This window comes from Ascidiella aspersa, chromosome 9 (assembly GCF_963924565.1).
Source record: "Ascidiella aspersa chromosome 9, kaAscAspe10.2, whole genome shotgun sequence".
In the NCBI taxonomy this organism is placed as follows: domain Eukaryota; kingdom Metazoa; phylum Chordata; class Ascidiacea; order Phlebobranchia; family Ascidiidae; genus Ascidiella; species Ascidiella aspersa.
Genome location: NC_139455.1, coordinates 21763444 through 21789064, shown reverse-complemented (window position 1 = coordinate 21789064; position 25621 = coordinate 21763444). Strand labels below are relative to the sequence as shown.

Genomic DNA, 25621 nt, shown 5'->3' with positions numbered 1-25621 from the left:
TAATTGATAGACAAGCCTTTAACATCTTGCATTTTGCGATTGAGATATAAAACCGTAATATATTTCGAGGATCGGCAGGAAAGTAGACGCGGACCGGCACCGGACTTCAACTCTGTTGATAGATCATAGAAGTCAAAGTCTGAGTCCAAACAGCGCTAAGCTGTGGACACAAAACATAAAAACTAACACGGTGACTTTTATCATAACTCTATTGAAAACGGAGAAAAACACACTGCAAAATCGAAGATAAAAATTAGCCAATGTAGTTCCAAAGACATTTGCCAGTGACGCAGCTTTTTTAACTCTTTCCTGTATGGAACCTGTAAGCTTTCGCCGTGGTGTGAATGTCTTTATTTTCTAAAGGGGATTTTTCCCAGAAGGGGAGTGAGGAATTTTGACCATGGCTGGGTTTTAAACTGATAATAGAAACCAAATTGTTTGCAATAAAAAAAAAATCTCTTTCTTCCCAACTAGAAGAACGTGGCTGTTTTAATGACACTTTTACGACAAAAAACAACCGAAATTGTTTTGCCATCAGCTTATCAAAAAGAAAAAGTTAAATGTTTAAAATAAAAAAATTAAATTTAAAATATATTTACCGAACTTTTGTTTGACTAATTAGGATCAAAACTAACAAGAGCCGAAATTCAGTTAAAAAAGTTTTTATTTAAGTGACGTTATAACAAGCGTAAAAGTGTGTTTAGGCGAGTTGTTTTGCGCAATTGCAAATCGATAAATAAACGTATAGGTTTCTAAACTTTTGTTTTGATAAGTAAGCGTATATTACGATATTGTGCAAAGAGATTTAGCAAACTTGTCAATCTTGTAAAGTTTATCTTTTTTCAAACAATATTGCCTTAAAAATCAAGTTTCTTTTCTGCCTGCATTGTTTTTGATAATCGCCATTATTGTTAAAATCTCATATTTACATCAGCTTTGAAAACTCTTCATTGACTGTTGCAGTAAGTTGTATGCAAATATTTCGGCGCTGGTCTAGAACCCTACCACAACGCACATTATTTGGGTTAGGGTGTGGATTAGCGTTTTGGGTTAGGGTGGGTCAAGTATTATTATTAAATAATACATATAATAATACTTGACCAATCCTAACCCAAACACCCTAACGCAAATATTGTGCGTTGATTTTATAACTGTTGTGGGGTTCTAGACCAGCGCCAATATTTCATTTTGTAAGTTTGTAAAACTACAGTTTATTTCTACTTAACTTTTTTATGGAACTATTTTTTAAAACTTGATATAACGGTAAATTTGTTAAATGTTCTCAGTAGATTCACTATTTTTTTAGAACCAAAAACCAGCGATTCAGAGTCAGTTAAAAAAAACAAATCCGACTCCTGCTAAAAAAGAGAGTCCCAACTCTGGCCAAATGTGCAATTTTTTCCATCTCCGGCTCTTATCTACAGCCTGTATTTTACCCATTTACATAACGAAAAAAAAGATCTACTCACTGGAGTGTCATAATTCACCCACCCACAATACATGGTGGAAAATATTTGGCGCTGCTCTAGAATCGTATCACTTTTCTTAAAGTAAAGAAATGAGTTTCAAAATTAAAATTGCTAGAAATAAATAATTATGGAAGAATAGATATAATAATACTTGCCCCCCCAAGGCTGAATTCCATCCTAAACCAAATTTTGTTAGCCCTGGACAAAAATCTGGTAGACTTCTAGAGAACAGTACTAAATATTTCACATTATATTATGCCTTCTTAAGAATTTTTAGTTGGCAGCCATATCAGTTTACAACTCAGTCCGGCTCTTAACCAACTGCAGACTTAGACGCGACCAAAGTCCTGACTTTATTCCGAAGCCCTGTTTAAAACAGTGGCTTCTCAGATTGTTAAAAAAACATTTCCCTGCGCAATATTCAAAGTTTCCAATTTAAGCTCTTTAAATGTATAAACCTACAAAAAAAACTCTTACCTGCAACTGCAGCGCCACATTTTGTTGTAAATTGTCATGACATTTGTTCAGCTGCACCAACTGGAATTAGCATTAAACCCTTAAGCTTCAGTTAACCCTTTCAGTTTGTGAAAGTAATGTGATTACATCATCCAAAATTTTATAAGTAACTTTTTACAGCTACTAAATTTTAGACATTTAAAAATTTCTTCAGGAGCAACAAACAATGTTTCCAACCTGGAATTAATCTGTCAATGAAACCTGAAATCCTGTCTCCTCTATCATAAAGTCAAAAATGCCTACTTACCCTTTTTATCCATTAACAATATTAATATTAACCATTGTATATTTGGTTTAAAGTTATAACATATACAAATTTCTGCTTTTTTTGTAACAACATAACAACATTTCCTTTATAGATATTTTATTCAAGAAAGTATTTTTTGAAGAATTTACTATGACTGTTTGTTGAATTGTCTCGTGTTCACAACTAAATTGTTTTCTAAAACTTGAAATCATGTCTTCTCGGTCACCTAGCCCGAGACAACATTCCTCTTATCCTTCTTATCCAGATCGGAGGTATTTTGTGCTGTTTTTGAAACAAAAACATAATTTTTTTTATTTTAAATTAGTATTGTGGCAAAGCAACAAGAGATTGTTAGCTATAGACTTTGAAAATGTTTAAAAAAAAGTGTATTAAATATATAGTAACGTGATATTAGTGGTAAACAAAATCGTCGATGAGAGCTTAGTATGTGCTTAGCTTTACAATTCTAGCATTTTCGGGGGTAACACTTTATCTTAGTAACTAATAAGAAAAAAAAAATGGTTTCTCGTTAAATATGCCTAAATAAATATGTTTTGACAAAACAGAACATTATAATGTTAATCATTTTTTAAATTGCAGAAATGCGCGGAAGTCAATTTCACTGAGTCCGATTCGCACGGAGAGCGGGGCAAATCTGCGAACGGCAAACTGGACAAAAATGAGGTTTCGAGCCCCGGGGGATAACCGGGGAGGATACCATCAAAACAATTGGAACAACCGGGGAAACTACCATAACAATTACAACAGGGGTGGTTACGGAAATCAAAGGGGAAGGTGAGTTTTAATGTAGCCTATTATTTAAATATTTACACCGACTATTATATGCTTTGTATCTACATATCTTTAATTTTTTTTAATTTTTGGCAATAACTCATCATTTTTATTTTTTGGCAATAGCTAATAACTAGGGCGATTATTTTTTGACTTGTCAAAAGTCAAAATTTGTCAACAAAATCGAATAAAAATGCACATAAATCGTTTACAAAATTGAAAAAAAACTATAGTCAGCATTTTGAAATTGGTCGTTCAGTTTTTTTTAAATTTATTGTTCAATTTAAAAAAAATAGTTTTGATTTATATTCAAAGTCATTTTAATCTTTATGAGATCAATATACAGTATAAAAAAGTGTGAATAACGACGCCTAGGTTATTTAAATCGATGTATTTCTAACAGGTGAAAATTTTGTCAAAATAAATTAGTTTTAGGTCAAAATTTCTTAATTTTTGGTCAAAAATTAATCGCCCTACTAATGACCATCATTTTACATTTTTCGATAGAAACTTGTCATTTTCATTGGTGTAAAAATAGGTGAAGTTTCATTTCATAAAACATCTCTTTCTTTTAAGTATATTGTGAAACAGAGATATCTAACTATTTCCAACAAGGAAATTAACTGTATGCAACAAGGAAATCCTGCCAATCAGAAAACTGCAAGGCAACAATTATTTTCAGGTGGGTAAACAGGGGAAACTACAGAGGAAACAACAATTACCGCGGAGGTTGGAACAATCGCGGAGGTGGAGGAGACCGATACATCCCAAAAAAGCGAAATTACTCGAGGGGTTCTAGATCCAGGTGGGTTTGTAGGCATTTAATTTTTTTGGCATGTTCTTCATATATCAAAAATAATACAAAAAGCTTTTTTTTCTTATTATTTTTTGTTAAGGTATTTTTATAAGATGAAATTGCCAGGAACAATTCTTTATACTAAAACCTTGCATGGCTCAATCTTAATAAAATAATCAATGTTAATAGTAGAGACCTTTATATGTTTTAAAAATGTAACGTAACAGTTTTGTTAACTTAGTGATGTCAAATTTTTCCTTAAATTTTTTTAGGTCGCGTTCACGCTCAAGGTCATATTCAAGATCGCGCTCAAGGTCATACTCTGGAGAGCGTCGCTATTCTTACTCACGTTCAAGGTCACGATCCAAAAGGCGATCTTCCACCTCAAGGTCACCATCGCCCATGAAAACCAAAAAGATTTCTGCCGAAATTCCACAAAAACAACCCGAAAATGTTGTTGCAAAGTCTGAGGCTGTATCATACTTCAAGTAAGATTTGCAACATATGATGTAGTCTGTTACTAATTGTATATCTTTAACAAATAGTTTTCTATATCTTTAACAAATAGTTTGGATAAAACTTTTTTTCTGTTTTTCCAATAGTTTATTAAATAGTATTTATAGAAAACTTGTGTTTGTTTAAGAAATGTTTTATACTTTAACTTGTATAATAGCATAGTAGTTATACAACATGACACATTATGTTTTGCAAATATTTTCTATTGCAAGATTAGATCAGATTGTCTGTTACAAATCTGTGAGCTGACCATCGAAACATTTATTCAATTGCAGGGAAACTAAAGAATCCCCAAAGAAATCTGAAACCGGAAAAATTTTTGGCAAGTGGGATTCGCCACCGAGAAAGTTTGAAGAGAAGCCAAAAACTGCATTGGGAAATTACAAAATCAAAAACCAAGAAGCCATTGAGAAAAACAGTTTTAAACCTTCAATGCAGTTCAAAAGTTTCCCGGTAAGAATTTTTATTTTTTATTTTTATCCTTTGGTTCTTTTTGACCAAAATGCAATCAGCCATCTAAAGTGATTCCCTTGATTATTGCTCAGCAGAAACAATCTAATAACATAATATAACATTTTTTGGCAAAATGTTGTTGCAATCATTGCTAGCAAATTGATATAACCATTTTATTAAAAAAATTTACAATTTTTTCCAGCGAATTAAAGCAGTCCTTTTTGTTGCAACTTGCAATGTATAACTTTTTTTAAAGAATAATACAGTAACTATCTCCTTGCAAAATGCTATAATTTTTTTACTAGCAGAATAATGCAAAATATACTAGCAGAAATAATGCAAAATATACTAGCAGAAATAATGCAAAAATATACTAGCAGAAATAATGCAAAATAAGTACTTTAAAATATTTTTTGTTTCAAAAGAGCTGTGCTATTTTCAGAGCTGAATGTGGGTGTGCTTAGCGTTTTTAGATGCTCTGAATTTCTGACAGGGCGTCAAAACGCTCTGGAATTTTTCCAGGTTACGCTTGTAATTATTGTGAAAATTCCCCTACTGAGAAAACTATAATAAGATATTGTAATATAAACTGACAGTAGCACAGTTTATGTTCACTAACAGTGTTGAAAACTTCCCTGAATTATATACCTATATTTTATTATTAATGATCTGTAAATGCAACTTTTTTTTTCTGTTTGGCGAAAACGCCCTAGAGTAATGAAAATTCAGCGGCTCTGCTCTTAGCGCTAGTATTTTTACTGCGTGCTACATTGTCAAAAAGAAAAGTCAATTTAACATTTTTGCTGAAAAAGTTTTTTATATTATTTCAGGAGATCAATCCAAAAGAGTTGGACGAACCGGCCGGAGGAAAACCCGCCATCGAGGTCCAACAAATGATGGAGAAGACCGCTCTCGCATCCGTTGCTCGACACGAGAAATCCCTCCTAAAAATCAAGAAGGCCCAGGGCAAGATTAAGAAGCAAGCGAAGAGCGACTCTTCGGAGGAGGATAATGCTGCAGAAGAGGAGCAGATGATGATCTTGATGGCAAAATCGGCCAAGAAGGCCAAGAAGAAGAAGAACAAGAGCAAAATGGCCAAGAAACTGGCGAGGCAAAAGATGAAAAAACAAATGAAAATGGCCACCAGCAGTTCAGACTCGGATGACAAAAGGTTTGCGAAATGTTTGATTTTTTTAATACGAAAAAACTTTTTTGGCGGCTTAACATTTTTTAGTTCTAGCAAAAATGAATTAAATCAGATGGTTGACTTTTAATAACAGATATTTATCATATAACTTTTAAAAACTATGTAAAGGTTTACAATTGCAAAAACATACTTAATAGTTGTATTGTTAAACATTTTGAATATATTTTTATATATTTTTGTTGTATATACTATTTCAAGGTTACAACTAGATTGCTAAATTATTATTATTATTATTTAATAAATTCACATGATTAACCCAGCTTTCTTTGACAATAACTTACTCCTATAACGCCACATATAATATACATCGCAGAGCCTCAATTGCTGGATTTCAGAAAAGGGAAATTTCATATCTCATTTGTCAGTTATGGTTTACGCTGACTGCAGTTTACTAATTTATGAAAGTATTTTCTTCAGGTCTCAAACTATTGGCTATGTTAATAGCTTTGTTGCTTTGATGAGATTCCAGTCAAAATCCATTGGATTGCAAGCGTAAAAATATTGAGTTTATAAGTTCGGGAAAAAAAACTTTCAATCAAAAAGTTGCTTGTTATTTCATTAGTCCAAAAGACTTGGTATTGCTTCTATTAATAAAACACATTTTGGTTGAAGTTCAAAATTATTTTTAAATAGCCTTAAATTACTTAAAAACTTTATTTATTTATCCAGCTCTGACAATTCTTCGGACTCCAGTGTGGAGGCAATTAAAAAGAAAAGTTCTCGAAAAAAGAAGCACATGAAGTCAAAACAGGGTTCCATGTCGCCCCAGAGCAAGAAAATGCGGTCCGGTGTTGACCCAATGTCTGTCGGGTCTGCTTACCCAGCCAATGGAAACCAAGCGGCCAGGTTTGTCAAGAGCTGTGTGTTGCTGTAAAATCAAAACATGGCCATATTAAACAAATAAATAAATTTGGTATTGGAACGGCACTGTTAAGACTACCCTTGTATCGGACAATTACTGATATTATCTACTGGCATCCGATATTGGCTCCAATCCGAAATTATCAGGCATCTGTAATTTTAAATAAACATTATTCATTTTTAACAATAAATAAAGATTTATATGTAACTTTCACAAATGTTACTTACTCTTGTATTCACTTTGAGGAAATCAGTTTTCGTTAAACTACAACCTCCAGCCAATGTGCTATTAAACAACCAACCTTGATTGTATTGCGTAAATTGTTTAGTTATCCAGCAGTGTAAAATGGTTTTGTTAAAAATGTGCTGTTACTTGCTTAAACAAGACCAGGTGGAAATGGATGCTTTACGGACACAACTAGACACTTTAGATATTCAAGAGAGTTGTTATTGGCTTGTCATTCAAAGAGGAAGTACAATAACCTTGGTTTACAAGTGTTTACAGAAATCTAAAATGTTACAACTGTTCACCGAATAAATTTGAAATTTGCAAATCTGAAATCCTATTTCAAACACTCTTTGTTTTGCCAAACCAGAGACGGAAATCAACTTGCTGCTCCTTTCTTGCAACAAATGCAACAACCGATGGTACAGGCACCAAACCAGCCAAGTAAGAAAGACATTTGCTGTTTGGTTAACTGTGTTCACCGTCAAGCAAAGTTACTATTCAAAATAAGAGTTCTTTAATTTAATAGGTTAAACTAAAGGTAATTTGCATTATTATGTTGGATTAATTAAGGTGTTACTTTATCTGCCGTATATAAAAAAGCGATTATAGGTATCAGGTAATCGGTTGGGAAACCATATGTACAATAAAGTTATAGTGGTCGATCTCTACTATGGTATTGCTTCATTTCCACATGTATTTTTCAGTGATGCTCATGGCACCTGGTTTTATGGGTCCCAACGGCCAGCCCATGGGCATGATCCAATTGGCAGTACCTGGTCCGGACGGTCAGTTGCAGGTCATTCAAATACCACAGATGGCAACTAGAGATGGACAGCAAGCTCCTTTCGTTATGCTGCCTCAAGGAAGTGAGTTGCCCTTATGTTTTAACAATGTGAACAGCTCCTGGTAATTAATTGTTAACCAACGTTTCGACAACCTAGTCAAATCGCCTTCTTCAGGGTGAATGACCATACAATTACCAGAAGTGTTTTTTAATTACTATTACTATGCCTGTTCGCACCAGGTTAGGTAACAGTGAACATGATATAATCAAGCCATTGAAAATTTAGTTAACATTGTGTAACTGTTTTTATAAAGAAATAGTTTAAATGTTTAAGCTTTTTGTGGAACAATAAATCAATATTACCCTGCTTTTTTATATGAACATTACTTTTGTTTTAGTCTTACCGTTTTTTCTACAGATATAACAATTTTGCTTTAGTTGGGAAACATTGTTTGTACTTGTGTAATTTACATTATTGGAAAGCTAAATCCAACACATTTACTCTAAAATACATTTGTTTAAAATATTAAAAAAATATACACATGAACATAACATACACATTTTAATAAAAGTTCAATGTTTAATAGAGTTCGTAAAGAAACCACGCTCACGGTAGCATATTTTAATTTGCAAAAATATTTGACTGAACCTAGGCTTGTTTCATTGATAAGCAAGCATGATGGTGACATCATAAACACTAATGGTTGCAGCAGATGCAACAAATATGATTTTTTTTTACAAGCAGTTGCTATTCCGAAGGTTCGGCTACCTATGTTGGTTACCCGAAATGCTGCGATAAAACGAATAAGCACTGAAAGAACTTCTTTTAACCATATATATATATACCATTCCTGGTAGGTGATATTAATTCACAAAAAAATAAATCTTGTTTAATGTTCTTAGTGCAAGCTCAGCCCACAGTTGTGCAGCCTCAACAACAAGCAAATATGAGCTACCCGAGTGTACCAACTTCGACCCAGCCCCAACCGGTTCCCGTTCCAAAGCCGGTTCCGCCTCCTGCTTCTGAATCACCGGCGCCGACAGACATCAAGGAAGTAGAAATGGAAGAGGAGGAAGTACAAGAAGATGAAGTTGAAGAAGTTTTACAACAACAGGTGATAGGTTGTTAAAATAATGCTTCAAAGGACTTTTACTTGTATTTTTTGTAAATATGGGTGTTCCACATTTCGTATTTAATTGAAATGCGAAATTCCAATTTTTGTGGTTAAAAGTTTTGCAGAACCTGATTCTCTACAAAGAAATCATTCCTATGATTGAAAAAATGAAAGGCAAAAACACGGCGATCTACCCTGTCTGAAGTCGCTTTTTGACTAATGATAACAATTTACATATCAATAGTACACCGAAAGCCATTGCATACTTACCCAATCTGCTGAACAACGATGTAAGCAAGGCAGGCTAGGAAATCAACTAGCCTGGAGTGAGGTTCAAACTCGCAACCTCTGAGCACTGGTCCCTGATATGGCCGGAGGTTGTGAGTTTGAACCGAACTGCAGGCTAGTTGTGTCAAAAATTGCCCCAAATTGTCCTGCAATATTGTATGAGAGACGTAAAGTGTGATATTTTTCATTTATCTATCCGTGTGACCTATTTTCACCTAGTACTTTTTTACAAAGGAGTTGTCTGAGAAACAAAAGCGAAGAAAGGAGGTGATTCGAACCAGGATGTGGCCAAGACCTGCCTCATCAAATTGGGGAGAAGAAGGCGATCAACAAAACGAAGAACATGGTTTGTGCAAAACTCTAAACATTGTACCCATAGACGCCGACTTTTGTTTTTGAGAGGGTGTGCTTAGAATTTTCCGATATATATGGCGTCACAAAATGCCTACTATGCTGAGTGGTGAAAAAGTCAAGATGCCTTGCAAGTTATTCAAAATAATTGACTTAATTGTCAAAATTTATGTGAAAATATGGGCCCGAATAGTATGCATTATCAGAAATGTAATGGTTTTGTAGTACATTTGTCATTTTTTTAGGGGATTAACACCCCAAGTATTGACTAGGGGTGTTGGAATCAACCTAATTACCCCAAACTTGAAAAAACAACAGTTAAGTTGTAGAAATCTTTGACAAATTGAACAGTAATTAAAGTTTACCATACAAGTTGATTGCTTTTATGTGTAGCTTGTGAAAGGCACACAAATAATATTGTGACCAAATGCTGGTAGTCTTCTTATACCTTATGTGCAACTTAGTTTGGTCTATGCAGCTGATCCCCTTCAATAATTTATAGCAGTTTATATGCAGTGAGCCTAAAAAGTCAAAAATGACATACCAAGTCTGCCTTAATATATTACATTAATCTTTAAAACTTAAATACAAGTAGGTCCTAATTGAAAATGTATATAATAAAAACTAGGTAGAAAGTTAAGAAAAATCTTTTTTTTTTTTTGTTTTTAACGCTATATATTTATTGTTTTATCGACTAAAAACTTGATAACAATTTTCAGGCCGCCTGTAATCAACTAATAAATCTGATTAGGTATCTTTATATTATAATGTTTTTCTGCTTAAACTTCACTTAAATTTAAAATATTGGCCAAATGCCACACAATTTGTAAACCTTTACAATGGTATGTGTGTGCTCAGTCAACTATCACTTTTTTCAATGTAGTGTTTTTGCATTAACTCAACAAATCAGCTATAATAGAAAAAAAACTATCCCTATTGCTTTATACGTTTATTTTTATGCCAGTGTGTTAAATAAACTGAAAAGTTGAGGTATCTGTAACAGCTCAATTTGTGGATAACTTGTGGATTTAATCTTTTTTTTGTTTAACAGAGAAAGAAGCTGAAGAGGAAAAACGGGAAACTGATTCATGGACAAAACCTTCCAAGTCCGATTCTGGAATTCCGGGTTTCGACTATACAAGCAAATCCAATGGTACGTATCACAATTAGGTAATAATACACGTCTTTAAATTATTAATAAAATCTGTTTTTTAGATTGCTTGTAAGTCGGTTTACTGGAGCATTAGGCGTAATAAATGGTGTGATGTTTTGTTCAATATAGGCCTTTTTTATATAGTTTGATTTATTAACTAAAACTTATTTTTTAAAGTTTTATTTTTTGTCTGATCTCATTTAATAAGCACTCCTAAAACAGCACTCCTAAAAATCATGCAACAATTTAGCTTATGTAATGGAAAGGAGTTTAAGAGAAGTATACTGGTATATATAATAAAATGCGGGTTCACTTTGCATGCCTAATGCACAACAACCTTTTTAAAAATCTACAGGGGTGCCTTGTTGTAAAAATTGTTAGGAAACATTTTTGCTATAGAATCAAATTTAAACATATTTTTTATGATCTTAAGACTGTTTATGAAAACAGATTAAAGCATAAATAATTTCCTAAAATTTTACAGAAATATGTATTTCGCCTTATGAAGAGGTATCATCAGTTTCGTACAAAAACCAAACGTGTAAAAATGCCAATAATAGTAATAAAAATGTAAAATATAAAAATAACTATATATTTCTCTAAAATTTTAAGAAATGAGTTGATGTTTTATACCTGTTTTTTAAACACTCGTAACATCATCTGATATAAAAGTAAGAATTTTTCTTTTGCATTTTGTTGTCTGCAGAAGATTCCTTACTCCGAAATTGTTTAAGCATAGTCTTTCTTTTTCAGATAAGCAGCAACAACAGGATGAGGGTGAAGAGAGAAACAAATCTGAATATTCTCCGAATCAAGGCAATTTGTCGCAACAGCAAAAACAAGCTGATAACAGTGGCACAGGACAAAAGATTCCCACTTTGACCAGGAACAATCCCATTCATGAAACTACTATGAAAGGTAATCTTTCTTTATTATTTGCAGTAAAAGGTTGAGTAACACCTTTTACACATAGCAGCTCCACAAGGTCTTTATTTGGAATTAATAGAATATTTGAAAAAAAGATATGTTTGCAGCACTTCTTGCTATATGTTTTGTTATATTTTTTAGATCATCTGATTATTGTTTTGTTTGTTTCTTATTACCTTAAACGCTAAAAGCTATGTAACAAGTATTTTTTGTCACTTTAATATGTAAAAATAATTAGCAGCAGTTATTCAAATATGAAATAATCATTGATTTAGGGTACTTTGTCATTAGCAACCACTTTCTTTTTGTTTGCTGATCCAACAGGAATAGTTATTTCTTTCAAATGGAACTTTTGTGTACTGTATTAATGGAAGAGAATAGTTCACAGGTATCACTGGTATTAAGAAAATTGGTAATTTATTGGAAATTCAATTCTGAATCGAAACAGTTACTCGTTTCAATGAAGATCTGAAAATGAAAAACATTCGAAAACCACAGGCTGATTTACTATAACAATTTCTATTGCCCCTCCTAATGTAACCACTTCTTTTTTGCAGCTATCTTAGCCATTGGAAAGTATATGCTTTGTAAATGTCTCCTACAAAATGCTATTGAAGCTTTATCGTTGAATCAAACAGAGGAATTGATTTGAATGAGACTTGTCGTTGTAGTATTTGAGATATTCTCGTAACTTGGAAATGTCTAGATTTGGGCTAGATAATTGCATAATTGAGTCCCAATAACGTAGCGCACTGCCAAAAAGCAATTTTGGCAAAGTTGGTATTGAAAAAGTGTTGAGTCGCACCAAATTTCAATTGCTGCACTGAAATGTGCTGAATCATTGTTCTAATATTGCAATTTTCACAGCAAAATGACGTAAGTGATAATTAATAGCAAGTTAGGAAGTGTTTTAGAGCTATTGTTAACATAATATCTAGTTAAAAACCATTACAGATGGATTAAGTTAATGGAATTTCAACATCAAAATACACAGTTTATGAGTTATTTTTTAAAACAATAACCAAATATCAATTTTAACTCGTAATTACCTTTACATCTGCTGTTTGTCTTTCCTTATAGGTCTGTTAAATTGCAATGAATGTGCCCAGTTTATAAATCTTTTAACCGGATATTTATCGAAAAAAAGTTGGTTACTTTATTGAAATTTTAAGTACCTTTATTTAGCTCCACACCTAAGGTCATATATACAAAAAGACATAAAACGATCCCCATGTTCACAGAAACAATTGATGAATTGCCTCGCAAGAAACCAGAAAACATTCAGCAACCAATTCAAAGCAGTCAAAGTTCGTCTGAGGTTTCAAAGAGCTCATTTCAGCCACAGTTGGTTGCCTACCCCACTCATATTACCCAGAATGGTAGGAAATTAATTTAACACATATATATCAGTGTTACGTCTTGTGTAATATGGCAGCAAAGCACTTACAAATATTTTTCGGGAATAATCTTTAGAAGTTGAATTTCAAAACAACTGCATTTATTAGTTTAATAAGATTGCCTGAACTAAATTGTTTTTTTTTTGTAAAATAGAACAAAGGGTTGTTTTTGGCAGTTTAATCATATCTTTGCTTGCCACTTTCAACCAATATATATATATATATTTTTTTTTTCGACTGAAAACTGGATTAAAATTTTCAGGCCGTCTGTGATCAACTAATAAATCTGATTAGGTATCTTTATATTATAATGTTTTTTGCTTAAACTTCACTTAAATTTAAAATATTAAGGTTAATGTTGGGTATATTGGCTAGGCAGTCCAAACATATTCAAACTTAAATTCATCCGGTTATTTTGATTTAGTATTAGAAATGGTGTCAGGCTGATGGCATCTTTGCTTAAAACTTAAAAACCCAATTAGAATTTGTTTAATAAAACAATTCCTTTATTTTGTCTACATTTTATTTAGCGGTCTGTATTGGTCCTAATGTTTTCATTCTAATATAAATCAAAAACAGCTCCTCTGGCAATTGTAATTGTTAACCAACGTTTCGGCAACCTATGCAAGTCGCCTTTGTCAGGGTGAATAACACTGAACACTCGTACAATAAATGTTTCATTCTAAGTTTGCTCAATCAACTAATATTTGTCACTGTTTACAAAAAAGTGGTCTGGGTTAAAAATGGTACACATCAGAATGTTGAAGAAGTCTACTAACGGCTTTTGGTCACTTCTGAAAACAAACATCAGCAAACAATATAAGTTGGATGATGAATATTTAATGATCACATTTAGAACAAAAAGTGAATTAACTGTTTTACAACTTCAATCCCCATTTATATGCACGTCTTTTAATTCAAAGCCTTTTTACCTATTTTGCACAGAATATATTTATTGAAAAAAAAACATTATTTTTTTAACTTCTTATTTACCTTTAAATTTTAAAAGTACATGTTGGTTACGAATGATTTCACTTCATTCATTGCAAACCTTCTTAAGTTGGTACCGCTTACATAACTTTACTTTTCCTTTCCCCTTATTGTTGGTAAATTTAAAAAATTTATAAAATACAAGTCAATTTTTGAGCAGCTTATGAGCCAGTCTATGTTGGAGCTCAGGCCAACAAGTCGGTTGCCCCGGTGGCCAACATTCAGAGCAACATTGCGAGGAACAAAGAAAAGCAGTGGAACGCTGCTGCTGAGGATTTCTTACATCGACAAGAGAGGTGACTAAATTATTACACCATAATGTTGTATTTGAAAATAGAATTGTTTAAAAAAATTGAGAACTCATATGTGGGTGTATGTTGGTCAATTCCCACTTTCTGTTTATTTCATGTAACTATGCTTAATAGTTTTAGGACAAATAATTAAAGAAGTTTCAAGGGAACTTTGTTGATGTTGTTGTGAATCAATATATATATATTAAAACAAGGGTTCACTAATGATTGGCCAAAGCAAACACGCAAAGGTCTTAGCAATACACAAACTTAATATATTCTTTATGCCACCTGCCCGTTTGATTTTGTTGATTTTTTTTTTTTTAAATAGTGTGAGAAATATGGCCAAAAATACAAAGGACAGACTCTCATGATATATATTTTTTCTCGACAAAACCTGCAACGAGGTAGATAGGTAAATTAAAAACAACAATGAATAATAAAGTCTCTGAAGCAATGTAAAAAAGGGGAAATTGTGTTGTTCAAACAAAATTTATCTGAAATCAATTGAAGTATTTCTAAGGTAACAGTATTATGTGCATCATACGTTGATGGTGCAATAATATAACACAGAAATAATACTATAAAGAGTATGACTAAACATAAAAAATAAATATATCGGATTTCTAGGAAAAACAGTGTAACAGGCATTTTAGTTAAATCAATGTATTTGCCATTTTTTATTGTGTTTTTAAATTGTAATCTGTATGCATCTATTAGGACTTTTCTTTGTACACTAAAACAGTTTGTTAGGCGCATCTTACGTAAACATAAAACTTTATGCTCATCGGAACAAAATGCTTTGTTGTCAACCCCTGCTTAACTCTTTTATTATTTAAATATGTGTATGATTTGTTGTATACTTGTTTGTATTACTCCGTGACAACTTTCGTTGAAATTTAGACAAAATGCCCCCAAAAGCAAATTTCCAGAACCGGAAAGCAGCTCGGATGATGATTTTACAAAAGCTATCAGGGCGAAGTACCAGAGTGCAGAATACAGGTATGTTGCACATTATGTAGACAACTGGCGTTTCTAACAAAATTAAACGACCTAAAGATGATTAATAGAAAATATACGGTTTTAATGTTTGGTTGGGAATTTTTGTTGCTGAATTTATTTGTCAAACTTTTTGCTTGGGAGATATTTATAAATCCGCTTTATTTTAATATTTTATCATTATTGTACTTTTAGAACAAAAATTGATTCAAATGTTTCAAAATTTTTCTTTCAATTTAATGCTTTATCTTTCAACTCGAAGCCTTTTAGCCTATCTTTTAGTAGAAATGGTATTGACCATAGCTAAGATTTATTTATTTAACTTCGGATACCTTTACATTTTAAACCAGATAGCCTTTCACATTTTTGTTTCACTGGCTGGTAAGACTATGCATGATTACCCGAATCCGTACTACATTTGTGGTATTGAATTCGAAATCGATAAGGCCACAACTGCAAAAATGTAAAAGTAAAGTAGCATTCGGTGGAATTCTTTCCAGACGTAAATTTTGGGTGGATGAGTTATATGAGACTCTGAGTCCCAATCACATTCTAGTTCCTTCCCGCCAAACGTCTTTTGCGGGCCTGTTGAAGTTACAAAAAATAACCCCTAGTCACCACTACAATCCACCACAGCAATGTCACAAATATTTTACTATAAACTTTTTGCGCAGAAAATCGAACAAGAAGAAGAGTTACCAGGACGAGGGACAAATTGAGCCAATGGACGAAGACGAGGGGCCTTCTGCCGACGAACATGGCAAAAAGAAAAAGCGTAAAAAGAATAAAAAGGAGCGCAAGGACTCGATCGGAACAGAGGAGCCCACAAGCCCGCTCATGAAGGAGAAAAAACGCAAGAAGAAGAAGAAAAATAAGGTTTATAGAAAGTGTATATCAAAGCCCATATAGAAGTAGGTCGTTTACGAATATTATTCTTTTTTTTTGTGTTGGCTTTTCAGAATAATTTTAGTCTAAAAATTTGTTATATTTGACAGTCTTGCACCGGGTCGGTATACCAGGCTATGTTCCCCCAAACTAAAACCAAGTATTCTTGCCACTTGGAGCTACCAAATTGTATAAAATTTGTCTCAAAGCAGCGATTTTGTTTTAGGACAAAGACATGAGCATTGGAAGTGATCAAGAAATGAGAAGGTCAAAGAAAAAGCGTAACATTGATGAATCACATATGGAAGATGACGAATTAGTCAGGTAATATAACTTTGCTACCACCGCGCACCATGGATTTTTTACAGCAAATTCCAGTTCTTTTTTCCTTCTTTTATTGCCATTATTCTGGGAATAATATCAGTTACGAAACAGGGAAATTTCATTTTGTTAGTTTTTCTGCAACAAACGAAACAGGTCATAAAATGGCTAACAAGACACGCTCGCTTCACTCCGATTTAACAGCAACAACAAACCGACAAGACTTGTATTTCAAGTTTTTTTAATCTCTTAAAAAGTTTATTCATAACTATTTCAACTGTTGTTTCTTGGCTCGCTTTTTTCTAAGCCTGTCTAGCTCGGTTGGTAGAGCAAACATCCCGTTATGACTGGAGGTCGTGAGTCCGAACATCACCCTAGGCCAGGGGGGTGGGGGGTTCTTAAACTTTTTTTACCACAGACCCCTAAAATTTTCTTTCATCTCGCGTGGACCACTGTAGGCAACAAAAATTAAAAAATGACGTCATAAATTGACGTTACAATAGACATATACTTCATAAATTTACTGATTTTGGTCCAAAAATGCGAAAGTGAAATGGAGTTTAAATACATTCAGTGCAATACCGTTTTATTTTTGATTAAATTGCTTTCTTTAATGATCAGATTACTTCCTAAATATACACTAATATTTCAATTAGATCTTCATGGACCTCCTAAAACTAGTTCACGGACCCCCAAGGGGTCCATGGACCCCAGTTTAAGAACCCCTGCCCTAGGCCATTCGTTTTTTCTAGTTTCTAGCCTGGCCTTACTTGCACTTCACTTCAATCCTGACCAGGCCGACTGATTTCGGCGAGCCTTTCCAAAGGCATGTTGTGTACTATATAATTATATAATTCCGTACGTTGGTCAGTACGACTCCAGAAGGACTTGATCACAGAATACACATTGGATTAGATATGCTTGTTTCAGTTTCTCCCGAAGAAGTTCATGAAAACGTTTAACGAAATGCACTGTTGCAATAACAAAATCGGATGAAAAGATAAGTCTGCTGGCATTCCTTATGCTTTAACTCGTATATTTGCGCACAGGAACATTCCTCACGATCTGCCTCTATCGCACATCCGTGGTTTGGTTGTTCGGCAAGATTCCGAAGGTGAAGAGTCGATCTTTCACCACGTTGATTTCGACAAGCTCTCAATGCAGAAAGGCTACATCGCAATCGGGGAGAAGGACTCCTACGAGGATCAGTTTGTGTCTTTGTTTGGAGGATCGGAGGAGCCACCGAAACCATCAAAGTCCAGCGTTCTTGGCATGAGCAAAAAGTCGCTTCGTAAAGTCAAGGTCACCCCTCAAGGTAACGAGTGTGTTCAAACTATTCATATTTTCACATTACCCAAACTATTTTTGCAGCACTATGGCTGGTGGTTGTAGTTGGACATAGAATAAAGTTTGTTACTCGAAACGTTCGAAATATGCCACCTACCACTATTTGGGCTTATTCTCTGTTTAATTTATGTGTTATTAGCATTTAGCAACACATACCTATATTTTTGTCTATTTTTACAAAGACGACCAATTATGTTTTATGCTTGCGTTCCTTAAATTGTGTTTTAAATGAAACTTTATTTGTTTTTCAGATTACATATTACATATTTTGAAATTTTGTCATATTATGATATCAAACTTTGTGTCGTTTTCCAACTTCATCAACCAAAATGAACTATACTATGAGTTTAAGCAGATATGCAATGCCTGATTTTTACAACTAATAGGAGTTAAAGCATATAAAGCCTCATTTTTACAACTATTTATACTATAAATTTACGCAGATATACTCCCTCATTTGTACAACTTTTATCATGTTTTTAGGTCCACGTAGTGTGTCGCATATGACCGAAGTCTCCTTGTCTGAGAGAATCGCGAGTATTTACGAATCGCGCAGGAGTGAAGAAAAGAGCAAGTCGAGTCGACAGAAGGTAACATCAGAAGCTGAGCGTTTGCGAAAAACAAATAAAAATTGCAACCGTGATAAAATATCAAATTTAAATATTGAAAAGTGATATTTTGACAACGTTCGTTACTTGACCTTTTGTTTGGATGCCATTAGTCGATATTTTGGTCAAAATGTGGATATAAGATTCCAGATGAAAACATACTTATGGCCAGATATGCAAGTCAGATAAAATTCAAACAGTAAAAGGTAATTTTTTTTAAGTTTTGAACCAAGTTTTTTCACAAGTTTCATCTTTACTTTTTACTTAATATTCTAAAAAATGTACCTTTTTGATGTAAGAACGCTGCGTTGGATTGCAAACTATTTTTGAAAATGCATATGTAAATGTAGTTTCTAACAGATCCGACGCTATGTACCCACTGCAAGTGTGGCGATGCAACAACGTAAAACAATTTTTCCTTTTTTTGCCTTAAAACCACCAATTTTACTCTTTTTTTCAGGTTTCTGTAAACCTGGCCAGCGTTTCAAAAATGGAGGACAAGTTTGAGAAGGGACGGTCTCGTTCCAGGTCCAGATCCTCCACCCCCCAACGACGTCATCACTCCAGCCGGGGTCGAAGGTCATCCTCCAACGAATCGGGGTCGTCGAGGTCAAGATCAAGGTCAAGGTCGAGATCCCATTCAAGGTCAAGGTCACTACCAAAGGCGTACAGTGCTGACGGGTAATCTTTTTTTATAATTGTGTACTTAAGGAAACTTTAGAGACTTTAGCAGAACTGCAGGTTTATTGTGACAGTGTTTTTTTTTTAAAAAAAGCTTATCATTCATGGTTTTATTTAAGATTATCTTTAGGACAGTTATTTTGTATATATACAATATACAATTATACATGCAAGGATTTACATACTGTATGCCTCATATTCTCAATTATACCGCAGAACTTATAATTTTATGAAATAACCTATTTATGTATTCCAAATAAGCAAACAGGTAAGCATTTGTGACTTGAAACAGAATATCCATTCGAAAACTAATAACATCAAGACTTTTACTGAAAAAAATATTGAGACATTTAATCCATAAATATTTCTTTATTTTTTACTGTGCTGCAGGGTAACAAAGTTTGAGAACCAATACGCAAGATTGTAAGAAGTTATACTAACTATGTTTCTATACTTTTTACACACTGGCCATTCAGTTAATCACAAGTCTAATCTAGATTTTCGCAATGTACAAAGCAGTGTTAAAAGGCATTAATGTAACTCAAATAAAAGTTTATTTTTAAATTTAAATTTTCGCATGTACAAAGCAGGGTTAAAAAGCATTAATGCAACGCAGGCAAAAGTTTATTTTTAAAAATTTAAATCTAGATTTTCATATTTACAAAGCAGTGTAAAAAGGCATTAGCGTAACACAGGCCGAAGTTCATTTTATTAACCTTTACTCATCAGGCGCTTTGGAAGGCAATGTGAAGTTTATTCCGATCAGGAAGACAGTCGAGACAGAACTAGGTTTGTGCCAGAAGCTTTAGTCTGTTCATGTTAGATTTTATGCATATATTTTGACGTTTACTGTAAATTGAAAAATTATGGTACTTTTTCTCGCGGCACGACCCTCAAACCATTTTTTTGCCTGGCTGAACGTTTTGCCTCTTGAGTAATTAATGGCTTCAATACATTTCGCAAACAAAAAGGAAAATTTAAAATTAACTGTACAGTATTGTACAAATTTAATGGAGCCTGTGCTTTAATTTATAAAATATTATCAGTTAAATTTTTGAGAAGATATTAAGCAAACAGCTTAAAACTTCCTCATGGATCGTAAGGTGTCTGCGGACCCAAATTTGAGAACCGCTACCTAAAGGCAAAGCTTTTAATATTAGAGAATAACAAAACGTATTTATGTTAGTTCAGGCAGCTTGTAGAGAAAGTTAATTGCTTCAGTAATAGTTAAACTCAACATTCCTGCCAGTACTGTATATATGTATTCAAAATCGATAAGTATGAGTTCGCTTTGGAGTGGTGCTGCTTAAACCTGACCAAATAGAGTCTGGTTTCGACAAACTTATCAGCCATGTGTCAAGTGCACACTTAGGAAGTTCTTTTGTAAGTGGTATTACCAGGGATGGCGGAGTCGTTAAATAAAAAGTATGCTGCAGAGGTTTTTTGGGACGAGATAAACCTTTTATTTTTGGCAAAGTACCTGATTTATTAGAAATGTAATTGTTGCATAATTATTTTCACTAAATTTTGATATATTTTCAATTGTTTCAAACTTTTAATACATAAGAAATTTTCCTAATTATATAAATTCACGCACTTTAAAAATAACCACATACAGTTTGAAGTTTAAACGCCTAACAGTTTGATTCTAAGAGGCTGATTAACTTTGCACATGTCGATAAATCAAGGCATGTTGAAAATAGAAAAGTGTAAATTTAATTGTAAAAAATAAAGAAGTGACTAATATTTGCACCAATTATCTTTAAGTTCCCGCGAAGACGACCGTCGAGATTATCGTTCGGGCGGATACCACCGAGGCCAGTTCCAGCCCTACAACAACCGATACAACCAAAGATACAACAACTACAGGGGCAGAGGTATGTGTTAACATTAACAACATAAAATTAAAAAATATGAAGACTCCACCTAAAAGGTTTAAAACAGAACACTATAATAATGTCTTTCGTCAAATATTAAAAATGTTTTTACCCAATGTATCCTTCACTATATCCTTCACTCCTTCACATCCTTCACTATGTTAACGTTAAAATTGTAAAAAACGAGTCTTATTAAAAGCTATGTATTTTGTTTTTTGTTTTTTTTATTGCTTTGTAACTAAGTTCTAAACAATGGATTAACACTTTTTCACCTTATTTCTATAACTTTTTTTAAATGAAGTTTTGTATTGGGTACGCTATGCACGGATCTGTAATGTTACTTAATAATTTGCAAAGCCAAAAAGTTCGAGTAGATCGACATTAACATTGACTGAAGATGATACAAGTTTGCATCAAAACGTCTTAATCAAGATGATGTCTATCCACTCGACCTTTTTGGCTTTGCAATTTATTATCGAGTTTTGTACTCATCGAAATGTTAGTACACCTTGCTCATATTGATGGCCATAAACTACTGCTTCATACAGTTACTTAAAAACGTCCAGCAAGTTTAACATTGTATGTTTTTTTCAGGAAACTTCCAGAACTTTCGTCCCAGAGGAGGCCGTTTCTTCCACAGCCCCAACTACAGAGGCAGGGGCGGCTACAACCCAAACTACAGGGGAAGAGGGGGCTACAACAACAACTATTACAACAACAACAACAATTACTACAATAACAACAGGTAGCTAAGTCTAGCTTTGATCTGCCAGATTTAACGGTTAGATAAAGTACAACAACAATTTCTACAAAACAACAGGCAGCTTGACCTAGGTCTTAAGTATTTAAGGGTTAAATAAAGTATAACAACAATGACTACAATACCAACAGGTAGCTACACTTAGCCTCAATCTCTTACATTTGAAGGTAAGATAAAATACAACAAAAATTACTACAATAGCAACAACATTGACTATCTTGACCTTAATCTCCTACAGTTAAGAAAATACAACAGCATTTACTGCAATACCAACAGGTAAACTACACTTAGCCTTAATCTCTTGAATTTGAGGGTTGGATAAAATACAATAACAAGAGACATTTCGGAAGACAATATACAGGTTTTCTCAGTAATTTTAATAAATATAATAAAGCCATAATATTCGATAAAATCGACATTTCGTTGTTTACAAACGTTTCGGTAATACGTCATGCCATCATCAGTGTAAAATCTTCAAGCGAAGATAAATCTTCAAGCGAAGATCAACTGACCCTTACCATACAAACCTTAACCGCCTAAAATATTTTGGCAAACAGTACAATTATTGAAAAAATACCACAAAAACTACAAAAAGTAAAACAAATAAAATAACATAACGAGAAAATTGAGCAATAAAAAGCGTAACACCCTATTAACAAGTGTTACCAAGCTTGCGGGTACGGACAGTAAAAATGCTTTTATTCATTGATTTATTATTTTAAATTTTACTTTAAAGGGACCAAGGAGGTCAGTGGAGAAATCGGCGACAAAGCTATCGTTCAGATGAAGAGGAAAGAAGGGAAAGGTTAGTAGATCTTGCTGCACGATGCTAGTTTTCAGTCTACGTTCACACCATGAAGCCCTTTTAATATCCTTTTTGTTAACCTTGATCCTTGTAATGTCCTTTTTTTCTAACTAGTGAGTAAGGATGTCCGATAATATCACATCGGAATCGATACCTGATGCCAAGTAGTAGTATCGGTACTCGTCCGATACTAACCTGACAACAACTGAACAAATTTTTGCTCAAGTTTTAATTGCGTTGCCTAATAAATTTACTTACAAAAAAGGTTAACCGTTTGTAGTTGGTTTTACTGTTATTTCATATCAGTTTTTCGAAGCCCCTTTTCAAGTAGCTTAAACCGATTTTTTATAAATTGCAGGCGCCGAAGTCGCAGTTACTCAAGCGGAAAGCAAAGCTACTCAAGCAGAAGCAGCGACGGGGAAGTAAAAGAAAAAAGAAGCAAGCCTGAACCGGTACTTTATCCTCATTTAAATAGATTCATTTTTGTCTGACTTTGTGTTCTGCCATTTTTGTTGACTGTATTAAAAATACATACATCACTTTTTGTTCCTGTTGTTACCTTGGCCTTATTGTGTACTTTTATTTTCAGACTTTAAGCTCTGAGGCACATTACACCAAAGGTGAGTTGACAATAGTCGTGTTGTCCGTGTTGTTGACTAGACTTACTTTTATCACCTTTCAAGGGGCGATAATACCTTCCTTTAAAAATTCGTGGCAAATTTCATCGCATCAATTGCCTTTAATAAAACGTATCTTCATGGAATCCCAAACTATTGCAGCAAGTTTTTGCTTGGTCCTTTACTGCTACTGCCTTTTTGGCGCATGGCGCGTATAAAAAAATAGCATGGCGCGTATAAAAAGCATGGCGCGTATAAAAAACTAAAAGATAAATTAAACTGCAAGTAGAACAACTAAAACTTGATCAACCATTTTTTTAATGAATTTAGGATACATACAGGTTTTAATTTGGACATGTATATAACATATGTTATTTTAAGCAATCCACTCTGTGTTGTTCCTGGATGTTAAATTTTAACTTACTTGAAAATTGCACAAATAATTAACACAATAATTACTTAAACAAAAAATATTTAAAACTTATTTTAAGTTATTATACAAATCATTAAGTCACTAACACAATTCGAATAATTAAAACTCGTTATGCTTACATTATACAATCCATTCTGTGTTTTACCCCGGATTTTTTTAAACTTTTAACTTACGAAAAAATGCACTTATTAATTAAATACGGTATTATACAAAGTTACAATATTCAAATAATTATACGTTTCATTATGCCTATCTAATATCTATTGACTCATTATTTTACAATCACACCTATTCAGGTAAAGCGTCGGCCGACCCTGGTCCCGATCAGTCGTTCGAGTCCGCCCCAGATCAGGAACCCCAGGGGGCCCCGGGTAACCCCAAGGTGCGCCGAAAGTCCCCGGACCAGTGGGCCCACGATATGTTCGAGGAACAAGAAAAGACAGAGGAATGAAAACTTGGTGGGTGACTAATTTCCTTTTTTTGTTTAAAGCAGTGTTTCGAAACATAGGTCAGTGGTGGTCAAAGTGGGTCCTCTTTGCATAAACCTTGACCCCTTTACATAAACCATGCCTTTAAAGCTTTATTTTTTGTTTAACTTTTTACGATTTAAGTCATGTTTTCGCAGTTCGCGCTAACTTGTTTGATTCTTCTTTTTTTCCGTTTAAAGAAAGTCTTGTCATCCGAAGGGCGCTGGCATGCGGTTTCGCATGTTGCGGCATGTGGCCCCAAGTGCAATTTTAGCCTATTTCTTTATAAATGCAATTATATTTAAAAAAATATATATGCGAATCTCGTTTATGCGCCCAATTCGCCACGTGTTTTAAATTAAAAGTGTACTTCAAACGAATGAATTTTTGATATAAACAATTTTTTTTGTGTGTTTTCAAGATTTGTTGTTTTATGACGGCCCGGTGGGAACTCGTTTTAGTTTTTTTTTTATCTGAAGCTTGTCACCATTAAGTAAATAGTTTACAGTTTTATTTGTATTTTTCCTTGTAATAAAAAATATGGGTCATTATTTATTTCAACGAAACAAATTGGGAGAATTTTTTTAGAACCACTGGTCGTTTTCTAGATTTTAAGCGATTAGTGGTTTTATTTTGGGCAGTAAAAGGTCTGGCGTTTTTGGATCCATGTTTCGTGGGCAACTAATTTTTTAGCTTCCGTGTATAACATCACGGTAAAATCTCACTACTGTAATATGTGTGCGTGAAAATGTTATATATTGTCTAAAATGTTTTTCAGCGATTATCGGTTTTATTCCTTCTTCATTCAAAACTTTTTTTTTATATTCAAGTTTTATGCTTTTTTTATTCGAAGTTCAAAATAATTGGCAAAAGCTTGAATCGCTTGTTCAAAGGATTATTTTTTTATAACTATATCAGAGGTTTTATTTCTGCTATATTCAGAAATTGAATGGGCCTTAACATTCTACGACCAGTTTTGATATTCAAAGTGCTGTAAAATGACAAATTCGCCATTTTAAAACATTAATTTAGTAGCTGTTAGTACTTATTTATTTACGTTTAAAAATAGAATGCTTTTCGCTTGCGTTCTACGCAATTATAAACAGTTTTAATGTGCTGAAATATTTATTGCGCCTAAAATGCAATCCTTTTATTTTGTTTCCAGGTGGCAAACTTTCAAGGACTCCCAACATCGTTTCAAAACTGATGACGTCATTAATCGGCCTGTAATTTTGTAAAAACTGCGAGGCGCTGGTAATAAGGACTTCATCGCGAAAGCATGCAATCGTTATATCGTCGCCCCTCTGTATATTTGGCTTCGCGTTTTTATCGTGCAAATGTTTGACTTGTGAATAAACTTGACGAATTTCGATTTTAAACTGTTGTGTTTAACTTTGGTAAAAATTGTATGCGGAAAAATATAAGTAGTTTTGAGCAGTG

General features: G+C 33.6%; 1 protein-coding gene across 1 annotated transcript; it reads left to right on the top strand.

The window, feature by feature from the left end:
- The first annotated feature begins 1920 nt into the window (after positions 1–1920).
- LOC146133584 (uncharacterized) lies at positions 1921–25538 on the top strand. The gene is made up of 28 exons (XM_083396585.1): positions 1921–2504; positions 2833–3027; positions 3707–3829; positions 4093–4308; positions 4612–4789; positions 5620–5960; positions 6666–6842; positions 7454–7527; positions 7791–7952; positions 8774–8985; positions 9508–9619; positions 10676–10777; positions 11531–11695; positions 12946–13083; positions 14252–14387; positions 15285–15383; positions 16055–16256; positions 16492–16589; positions 17636–17901; positions 18417–18523; positions 19002–19222; positions 20990–21099; positions 21694–21844; positions 22596–22664; positions 23023–23116; positions 23254–23284; positions 24011–24172; positions 25347–25538. Exons 1-27 carry the CDS (start codon positions 2443–2445, stop codon positions 24163–24165), a joined length of 3996 nt encoding a protein of 1331 aa, XP_083252711.1. The 5' UTR covers positions 1921–2442; the 3' UTR covers positions 24166–24172; positions 25347–25538.
- Positions 25539–25621: the final 83 nt, after the last annotated feature.